General features: G+C 32.1%; 2 protein-coding genes across 2 annotated transcripts; both read right to left on the bottom strand.

Moving 5' to 3' along the window:
• Nucleotides 1–1,063: 1,063 nt before the first annotated feature.
• On the bottom strand, nt 1,064–5,206 carry LOC118073211 (probable RNA-binding protein 19). The gene is made up of 11 exons (XM_035093573.1): nt 5,069–5,206; nt 4,743–4,947; nt 4,492–4,673; nt 3,889–4,375; nt 3,398–3,805; nt 2,850–3,251; nt 2,190–2,754; nt 1,766–1,882; nt 1,580–1,685; nt 1,362–1,485; nt 1,064–1,241 (listed from the first exon to the last, which is right to left on the bottom strand). The coding sequence occupies exons 1-11, from the start codon at nt 5,102–5,104 to the stop codon at nt 1,171–1,173; spliced, it is 2,703 nt and encodes a 900-aa protein (XP_034949464.1). The 5' UTR covers nt 5,105–5,206; the 3' UTR covers nt 1,064–1,170.
• Nucleotides 5,207–5,487: 281 nt separating this feature from the next.
• Nucleotides 5,488–9,912, bottom strand: LOC118073300 (putative ankyrin repeat protein RF_0381). The gene is made up of 2 exons (XM_035093716.1): nt 8,283–9,912; nt 5,488–7,172 (listed from the first exon to the last, which is right to left on the bottom strand). Exons 1-2 carry the CDS (start codon nt 9,910–9,912, stop codon nt 5,488–5,490), a joined length of 3,315 nt encoding a protein of 1,104 aa, XP_034949607.1.
• Nucleotides 9,913–10,218: the final 306 nt, after the last annotated feature.

Raw genomic sequence — 10,218 nt, 5'->3', positions numbered from 1 at the left:
GAAGCCCCACCAAGTGAGCCAGAGAATCGTGATCCTGCCAATTCCATTGCCTTGCGATGTAGAGTCTCATCTATGATGTTGATGGCATGGCGGGGGATGTGAAAGGAAAACATTTCTTCCCTATACGTTATTTAGAAACTATTTATGCTTAATACTTATGCATACACTGTCTCATACAATTAATGTAGGATGCACTTGACTAGCACGAAAATATGACTTTTCACTTCTAAATGTAATCTTTATCAAATAATGTGCTTACAAAGCAATGATATGAGGAATTATGCTTGATTACCATTCATTATTGATTCTATTATAAGGATGGAGATGCATACATGTAATGTATAATGTAATGAATTTATAGAGCTGAATAGATTGAATGGAAGTCAATACTTTCGGAAAGTTAATAAGCATATGCAAGAATCGAAGCCCAGATACATGGCATTATCAAGAGCTGGTTAGCCTCGAGACATTCGTGAGAGAGATAGACTAAAGGCTAAAGGAAAAGTTTGGAAACGTGATGAGAAGTTAAAGCTTCTATCAAGAATGCATTTCGGTCTAATATAAAAGTTATTCATCAAGTTTTAATTTTCAGTTTCTGTACTTGGTAAGAAATCAACTATATTCTTTACGTGGGTATTACTTATGTAATTATGATAAATTTAAAATGAATATTACTCAAAGAAAGGAGAAAGATATTTCTTAATAGAGAAAATTGTTAATTTTTATCAAAAATTTTTTTAAAATAATCAAAAGTCATAAATTTTGAAAATTACGTAAATTTAATGAAAAGAAAAATTATCATTTACTGTAAAGAAATTAATCTTAAGAGAATTAAAAACATTTTTTTCTTTTGATGAAACTTTTAATTTATTCAAAAGAAAACTCTTTCAAACATATTTATTCAATGTAGATACTATGATAAATTATTGAGGAAAAAATTAGATTTATAAATTAAACTAACTAAACTTAATTTTACTTCAAAGCATTGCACTTGCTCTTTATAGTCTAAATTTAAATGATTATCTATTAAAAGATGTTTTATAAATAAAATATGATTCAATAATTAAATAAATTAAAAACATTTTATTACATTTTATTAGAGTAATAAATGACTTACTTTAAAACTTTTATTTAAACAACTTGATAGATAATTAATTTCCAATGTTATTATCATGTTTCACCCTCAAGACCAACTGATTCCGGATCGAGTACAGCCTTTTTGCTTTTCTTACTTGATATTTCTGGAATGAAGAAGCATGTTGCGATTTATAATTGACAGCTTGAATTGCAGATGGAAGAAATGAAGTGAAAAACGTGTAATGATTTAAGAATAAATATAAAGAAAGAATGAATGAAATTACCTTGGTGAAAATGCTTTGCAGTTCGCTTTCTAATGGTGTCCACGTCCTCGACACTTTGGGCCCATTCTAGTACCAATCTTCGGCCATACAAATGAGTGCTTTGACATAGTGATTTAAATGCTTTCTGAAAAAGTAAACAACATATTTCATTTAAATATCCAGTTATTTAAAGTGTGGACACTATTTAAAAATAATCATCATGAATAAAATAAATTTACTTTAGCATCACTCTTGGTAAAATATTCAACAAATCCAAATCCACGATGTTTTTCGTCTCCAACCAATTTTTTTGGCAATCGTACAGCTTTTAACTGACCAAATGCCCTAAAAAAAATTATTTAACAATTCAATTAGCTGTCAGACTGATGGTTTTGAATATTAAAGTAATATCTGATGAGCCATACTTAAATAATTCTGTTATTTCACTTTCGTTTGCTTGGAATGGAATGTTTTTTATTAAAATTTTTGTTCCGGCTGGCACTGTTGATGTAGATATTTTTCTTGTCGTTGCTACATCAGTTCTATAAATAATGAAACCAAATATTTTATTAGTTTTCTTGATTTTTCTAAAATTATATACATATATTATTCATAAAATTTCTACGATTACTAAATGAATATACAATTAAAGATAACAATTAGCTTGAAAGGAAATTCTTTTACATTTTGTCATTAGTAATAAAATTATGTAATTTAATTACATAAGTTACTTATCATCTTTAAAATTTCATCAGCAATTCTACAATAAAGTATCTTTATCATAAAAGTTTTATGCAATAAATTTGATAATTTTATTCATATAGTACGTGACGAATTTTTTCCACTTACCCTAATGTTCTTTCAGATCTTTTTAATTCTAATGTCTTTCCATCTAACTCTGACATTTGTAATTCTTTCAATGCTCGATCTGCATCTAATTTATATTTATATCGAACAAATCCATATCCCATTGATAACTTTTGTCCTGGATTTTTTGAATCTTTTTTCGTCGCAACTGCTGCATAATGTATTTGCCCACATTTACTAAAATGTTTTTTTAATCCTTCATCGCCAGTTGAAAAATTTAAATTTTTAACAAATAATGTAGTATCAGGCTCAGGTTCATCTTCTTCTTCATCATCTTCCTCATTTACTGTATTTTGACTTGTTTCATCCTGTTTGACTTTATCACTTTCATTATTTTTAGTGCTTTGAGAAACACCTGAAGGCTCTTCAGGAGTGTTTTCGTTAAGTTTATCGTCAGATGACAATTTTTTATTGGCACTGTGAGTAGTTGGAGACAAACTATGTTCAGGTGCCCACTCCAGGTATAATGGTAAGTGTTTGAATTTTGTATAAGCAAGCTTGTTGAAAGCTTTACGAGCCTCCGATGGCTCCAAAAACTCTACAAGTGCTGTGGAATAAAATAATAATAAATAAAACTATCGCAAAAAATTTTCCTTTAAAGGATTATGAATAAAAAAAAAATTAGTTAACAGTTTATTTCACCTGTTACTCCCGATGGAGGCATGATAACTCGTCCTAAAATACCAAACGGGGAGAATTTTTCACATAATTCTTTTGCTAATGTAGCTGGTGGCAGATTTTTGACAAGTATAACCGTCTTTGAACGTTTTTCAGTAGGTTTATTGAACGCATCAAGTTTCACGCCATTATCCTCCAAGAATTTTCTAGTTTCTTCAACTAATTGGGTTTCTCCCAAGGCGATCCTTACTGCCACACTCGTTCCTTTCCCTCCATCTTCAAGTACTTTTTCTTTAGTAGTATTATAGTTTGATGCAATGGCATCTACTACTGCATTCTGCCCAAGGAACAACGTATTCCAATTATGTGTTGAATTAGCCATCTTTTTTCTTTCAAACTCTTTCTTTTCTTTGAAACTCATACCCTCTAAAGACAAATAAAAAAAAAATATGGTGGTTACCACACAAAAACTTTAATTGATAAAAAATATTCAATATGGAGTGTTATTTTTAATAATAATCATAGAATTAAAATTTAATTGGCAGTGATAAGGAAATAAAAAAATCTCAAACCTTGTTCAGCTTCAGTAATTGATGATTTTGCTTTTCCAGGCAACAAATGTAACATTCTACCATGTAGAGTCTTTCCATCTAATTCGGAGTATGCTTTCATTGCATGTTCTGGCATCATATATGTAATAGTACCGAAACCTTTAGATTTCCGAGTAACTTTATCAATTGGTATATCAATTTCAGCTAAAGGACCATATTTTTCAAATAGATTTCTTAAATCATCTTCAGTTGTTATATAAGAAAGATTTCTTACAAATATTCTGCCCGATTCAGCAATCGTTTCCTCATTTTTCAAAGCCTCTTCCTGTTGCTTCCAACGAACATTACTTTTTTCATCTTTACTATCATTTTCAATTTTTTCATCTCTATGATCACCTTCATACTTATATACGAATATACGTTTTCCCTCTGAAAGTAATTAGAAATAAATTTAATCAATTACTTCTATAAAAAAACTTTACGTAAACAATGTAACAAATGAGTTAACTTACCGAAGAAGCCTTTATCTTTATTTAATGCTTGATTTCTCTGTCTCTCACTTTTAAATCCAACATAAGCAATTCCTTTAATTTTCACTGGCACTCGAATTGACTTTGGCTTCAATGGATGGAAAAACTGCTTTATATGTTTCTTTTTATGCTTATAGCCTAATCCTCTTAGTACTACCGTATATAATTTAATATTTCCTCTCGTAGACTTTTTTTCTAATGACTGTTTTTTGTCCGTATCTTTTCCTTTCCCTTTTAATTTTTCCATGTATTCCAAATCAGAAATTTTCTCATCAGTTACTTTTATGTTTGATTCTTCTTCCAGATCATTGTCCTCTTTTTCCACTTTAGAATCATTTTTTTCTTCGTCCAAATCTTTTTTATCTTTTTCATCATCAGTATCAATCATTAAATCATTGCCCCATAATTCCTTAGCTCCATTTACAGCATGACTTTCAAGAAACTCGGTGAAAAGAGGATCTTCTTTATGCTGAAATTGTACAACAAATGTAGTATGTATAAAAGTGATAATAGTAGTGTATTAAACAATTAGAATTTTCATTACTATTATAATTAATTTCTTTATTCATTATCAAGTGTACTTACTTTCTCTAATATTTTTTTTATTTCTCCATCCTTTTGATTTTTCTTTTTTGTTTTTTTAGTTTTATCCAATTTGCCAACATCAACTTCTGAATGTTCAGTAGTTTTTGCTTTTGGAGTAAGTTTCACATGAGCTGAACTATCTGGAGCATATTTGCTCCACGATTTTGGTTTGGAGGAATCACCTGAAATATAAATAATGATGAGTAAAAAGATTCACAGATGATTACTGAAAGGAATAAATTATATATTACCTAATTCAGCACATAATTCGACACTTATCCTAGATGTGTCAATGCAAGATTTATCAAAGTATGCTAAAGCTTTTTTAGCATCTTCTTCTGATTTATAACCAATAAATCCAAAGCGTCTAAACTTTCCATCTTTTGTATATTTTAATTGTATATCAGTTATAACTCCTTGAGTACTAAACAAATCTTTTAATTTAGCTTCTTTAATCTAAAAGTTAAAATAAAAACAATTAATTTGCTGTGAAATAATTGAATCATAAAACAAACCATAATTCATAGAAAAATTATGTTTATTATTACATTGAATCAAAAACAATATAAATACTTACGTTGGGTGGTAAATTTTTTACTACGAGGCGTGACATTTTAATTATTCACAGTATAACAAAATAAAAAATTTATTTATTGAAGGATATAAACACTTTATATCACGTGTAGGTTTTAGAACATAACCTGTTCGATGTAAAATTGGAGTATTGACAGCTGAAACGCCACTAGCGGCTAGTTTTAGAAGGCTAGAAAATCTTCTGAAGGTAAAACAGATATTTACAATTGTTGCACACCACATTGATAAGTAATTTACAATTGGTAAGTTAGAGAATTCGATTAATTGTCTTCACTTCAAAAATGTGTTTTTTTTTTATTTATTTGTCAGTATTCTATGAATTGTTACAATTTTATTCTGGTCTTTTATTCTGGCTATAACAATTTAAAAAAAACCATAAAATAATTTTATATGTAGTTTTTTTCAAGTAAACTGATTAATGACTGTTTCTTTATCTTTATCCGATAAAAAACTGGCAATGTGTTCAATGCATTCGTCTGGAAGTAATGGTAATTTTTTTTCTTTAAAAAAGAATTTCATTAATCTAAATGTAACTGTATCTAATTTTTTTTTACTCAAAGCAACCGTCAGCTTATTTCTTATAAGTTTAGCATATTGAGGAAACTTAACTGGGTGGCGTAGCATTGCTTTGAGGCTTTTGAGAGAGGCTTCATTCCGGATTACTTTTGCTGCTTTTTCATCAGTACTAGTTAGAAAGCAATACAGAGTTATGTAATTGTGGAGTATCCTAGTCTTCTTCATAAACCGAATTTCATTATTAATCATTTTAATAACGTCGTCATTCCATTTATATATATTCGCATCAACTTCCTCCAAGTCTCTCGGACAGACGGGAAGTCCGATCCGATAAAGCCGATGAACATGGTGTTCAAGTAGCTTCAACGTAGAAAGTTTGAGAGTCCACAAGGCTTCTCGGTGGTTGATGAAGTTTACCCCGGTTATTAGATCAGCCATTTCACTACGAGCGTATTTAAGTGGCGTCATATCCACGGAATTGACCTCGTCAACTCGTGCTCCATAAGCTAATAGTATCTGAACGGCACCTGGGATTCCGATCCAGGCAGCAAAATCAAGAGGGCTGCTAGAAGGACCATATTTCCTAGCGTTTACATTCGCACCATAAGTGGCAAACTGACTAATGATTCGAGTTTTAGTTTTGTTCATACAAAAGTTCATATGTTCGTAAATATATTCCATACATTCCATAATTGCAATGTGTAATACTGTGTGACCATTTCGATCAGCATCCGTCACATCAGCTCCATATTTCAAGAGAAGTTTGATCATGCATAGATTGCTCGTTCCAGCAGCGATTAATATCGGTGTTTGTTCATGAAAATCACGAAGATGTACGTTAGCACCATTTTCTAACAGTAATCGAACGATTTTTATATCCTCAGCCCTCACAGCGCTATGCAATATATGTTCAGTTTCTTCTATCTGCAAATGAGAACTTATTTTGAAGTCAGGACTGACGCCCAGCTTCAGTAAATCCTGAACAGCCTCATAATGACCGTTTATAATAGCTTTGTAGATCAGATCAGGATTTATTTCCGCCGGTTGCAAAGTAAATCCATACTTGTAAAGCATTTTTACCAGTCTTTTCGAACAATTCCCAGACCTGTGGATTGAGTTTAAAAGAGCTTGCTGATTTTGGTGGAGGTTGACATTAGGCTTGTATGCCAGAATACACCTGACGATTCTGATATTTCCTTTTAACACAGCGTAGCTCAGGAGCGAAATATTATCATCAATGAGAGTATCAGGGCTCAACCCATTGTTCATTAGATAGCGAAGAACACAAAGACGGTTATTGATGATAGCAACACAAATTGCAGGCAGCACACTAGGCGACTTGGCGAAAATATCGGCTCCATACTCGATCAACAACATGGCCATGGCACTGCTTCTTACAGACAAGGCAAAATGGAGTGGAAAACAGCCTTCCCAATTTCCAGAAACGTAACATTGATTTGGATCTGCTTCATGTTCGAGTAAAAACCTTACCATCTCGATGTCGTCTATTAGAAGAGCAATTTGAAGGGCGGTAGAGCCATCAGCTTCTCTTGTATAAATATTTCGTTCATCTACCAAATAATTTTTTAAATAATTGTAGTCTCTTGACTCGATGGCTTTCCGGAGACTCAATGAGCAGTGATAATAATCTTTTTGGGATAACTCCATGATGAACAAGCCAATAATTTTGTGTAATACTTGCAATTACATTTGATACTTGTCACTTAACATAGGTTCGATAGCTTAGAAAACAAACTTTAACGAAACCTACACGACCGCGTTGTTTTTTACTGTACAACTATTTGTTACTAATTGCCCATCTAACACATGGCTTGATTACAATATTTTATTCTATTTCTATAATTTTTATTACTAATGCTCGCGTCCACTTACTTGATTCGTGCTCTAATATACTATTTTTTTCATTATTTATCATTTTAAGTGTTAATAGTTAAATTCTTATGTAGGTATTTGATATCACCACAGTATCAAAAGTTTGATAATGATACCCATTAGTTTTCAATATCCATTAGTGGCGAAGTTTTCAAGAACGGGTCTGGGTCCAATGTAGGTCGTAGATTTCTAGGTCTCATGAAGTAATTATTACGTTAGTATTGGAGAGGGAAAAATGTTTACGAAAAGAGGTTTGCATTTACAGTAAATAAAAGCTATTTTTCCTCTTTTCATTGTACAGAAATGTTTTTTTTTTCTAGATTTTTAGATACATTGACTTTCTTTGCTGCTGTCAGAAATAAGTATTTATAAATCTTAAATTTTGTGCACTTAAACCGTTTGAAAAAATTTTAAAATTTATAAAATTTATAATCAATAATTATTAACATGTTTCATATTTAGTTATAATATTGCTTGAAAATATTAATGTGACGGATTCGGTGATATTTGCAAATGAGATACGGCAAAATTAGTTTACATCATTAAGTGTAAATTTCAAGGATTTGCGCAGTTAAGGTAGTACTATCGGTTTTAGAATTTCTGTTCAGAATAAACTAATTTTATATGTAGTTTTTTTCAAGTAAACTGATTAATGACTGTTTCTTTATCTTTATCCGATAAAAAACTGGCAATGTGTTCAATGCATTCGTCTGGAAGTAATGGTAATTTTTTTTCTTTAAAAAAGAATTTCATTAATCTAAATGTAACTGTATCTAATTTTTTTTTACTCAAAGCAACCGTCAGCTTATTTCTTATAAGTTTAGCATATTGAGGAAACTTAACTGGGTGGCGTAGCATTGCTTTGAGGCTTTTGAGAGAGGCTTCATTCCGGATTACTTTTGCTGCTTTTTCATCAGTACTTGTCAGAAAGCAATACAGAGTTATGTAATTGTGGAGTATCCTAGTCTTCTTCATAAACCGAATTTCATTATTAATCATTTTAATAGCGTCGTCCTTCAATTTATAGATATTTGCATCAACTTCCTTCAAGTCCCTCGGACAGACGGGAAGTCCGATCCGGTAAAGCTGATAAACATGTTGTTCAAGTAGCTTCAACGTAGAAAGTTTGAGAGTCCACAAGGCATCTCGGTGGTTGATGTAGTTTATCTCGGTTATGAGGTCAATCATTTCACTACGAGCACACTTAAGTGGAGTCAGGTGTAAGGAATTGATTAAATCCATTCGAGCGCCGTGAGCTAACAGCACCTGTATTGTATCAGGTATTCCTAACCATGCTGCGAAATGAAGAGGACTGCTATTAGTATCATATTTCTGAACGTTTACATCTGCTCCTTTAGAAATCAATAGCTTAACAATTTTAGCCTTAGTTCTGTCCATACAGAAAGTAAGACTTGTGTAGATGTGATCTATACATCCCATAATGGTGAAATGTAACACTGTACGGCCACTCGAATCAGCGTTCGTTACATCAGCGCCATATTTTAAGAGAAGTTTGATCATACCCAGGTTGTTTTTCCAGGCAGCATTGATTATAGGTGTTATTCCATTTTCATTTCGGAGATTTACGTTGGCACCATTTTCCAAGAGTAGTCGAACGATTTTTATCTCTCCAGACCTTACAGCATTATGCAGTATCTGTTCGTTTTTCTCTTTCTGCGAATGAGAACTTATTTTGAAGTCAGGACTGACGCCCAGCTTCAGTAAATCCTGAACAGCCTCATAATGACCGTTTATAATAGCTTTGTAGATCAGATCAGGATTTATTTCCGCCGGTTGCAAAGTAAATCCATACTTGTAAAGCATTTTTACAAGTCTTTTCGAACAATTACCAGACCTGTGGATTGAGTTTAAAAGAGCTTGCTGATTTTGGTGGAGGTTGAGACTAGGCTTGTACGCCAGAATACACCTGACGATTCTGATATTTCCTTTTAACACAGCGTAGCTCAGGAGCGAAATATTATCATCAATGAGAGTATCAGGGCTCAACCCATTGTTCATTAGATAGCGAAGAACACAAAGACGGTTATTGATGATAGCAACACAAATTGCAGGCAGCACACTAGGCGACTTGGCGAAAATATCAGCTCCATAATCGATCAACAACATGGCCATAGCACTGCTTCTTACAGACAAGGCAAAATGGAGTGGAAAACAGCCTTCCCAATTTCCAGAAACGTAACATTGATTTGGATCTGCTTCATGTTCGAGTAAAAACCTTACCATCTCGATGTCGTCTATTAGAAGAGCGATTTGAAGGGCGGTAGAGCCATCAGCTTCTCTTGTATGAATATTTCGTTCATCTACCAAATAATTTTTTAAATAATTGTAGTTTCTCGACTCGATGGCTTCCCGGAGACTCAAAGACCAGCGATAACTCTTTTTTCGAGTTTTCTTCATTGTAAAATAAATGAGACTGGTTCATCCTACCAGTCAAGTTCAAATTTGATGCTTTCAAATACTAAGGATAATTTCATCTCTTTCTCTCTCTTATGTAGTTGTTTAATTTGTAAAGTGTTCGGATTATTGAAAAAAAATAACTTATTCAACCTTTTTGTTAATTTTGTTAAGTGTTTTTTATGTTGTTATCTTTTTAATAGAATTGATCTCACTATTCGTTCTTGAACTATTTGAAGCGCCAAAAAATTTACAAATGTAAGAACACATGCACCCACCATAACTTTCTTCATAAAAAAATAATAATTG

Source organism: Chelonus insularis, unplaced genomic scaffold (genome assembly GCF_013357705.1).
Source record: "Chelonus insularis isolate UGA/USDA-ARS -01 unplaced genomic scaffold, ASM1335770v1 scaffold_277_pilon, whole genome shotgun sequence".
Classification (NCBI taxonomy): Eukaryota; Metazoa; Arthropoda; class Insecta; order Hymenoptera; family Braconidae; genus Chelonus; species Chelonus insularis.
This window is presented reverse-complemented; position numbering and strand designations above follow the sequence as displayed.

Coding starts and splice junctions, on each gene's coding strand:
- LOC118073211 (XM_035093573.1), bottom strand. CDS start 5,104: ATGTCACGCCTCGTAGTAAAAAATTTACCACCCAAC. Junction 1,486..1,579: donor TTACCAAGAGTGATGCTAAA/GTAAATTTATTT, acceptor TTACTTTTTCAG/AAAGCATTTAAATCACTATG. Junction 1,242..1,361: donor TGCAAAGCATTTTCACCAAG/GTAATTTCATTC, acceptor TCTTCATTCCAG/AAATATCAAGTAAGAAAAGC.
- LOC118073300 (XM_035093716.1), bottom strand. CDS start 9,912: ATGAAGAAAACTCGAAAAAAGAGTTATCGCTGGTCTTTGAGTCTCCGG. Junction 7,173..8,282: donor TAAGCTGACGGTTGCTTTGA/GTAAAAAAAAAT, acceptor ATTATTTGGTAG/ATGAACGAAATATTTATACA.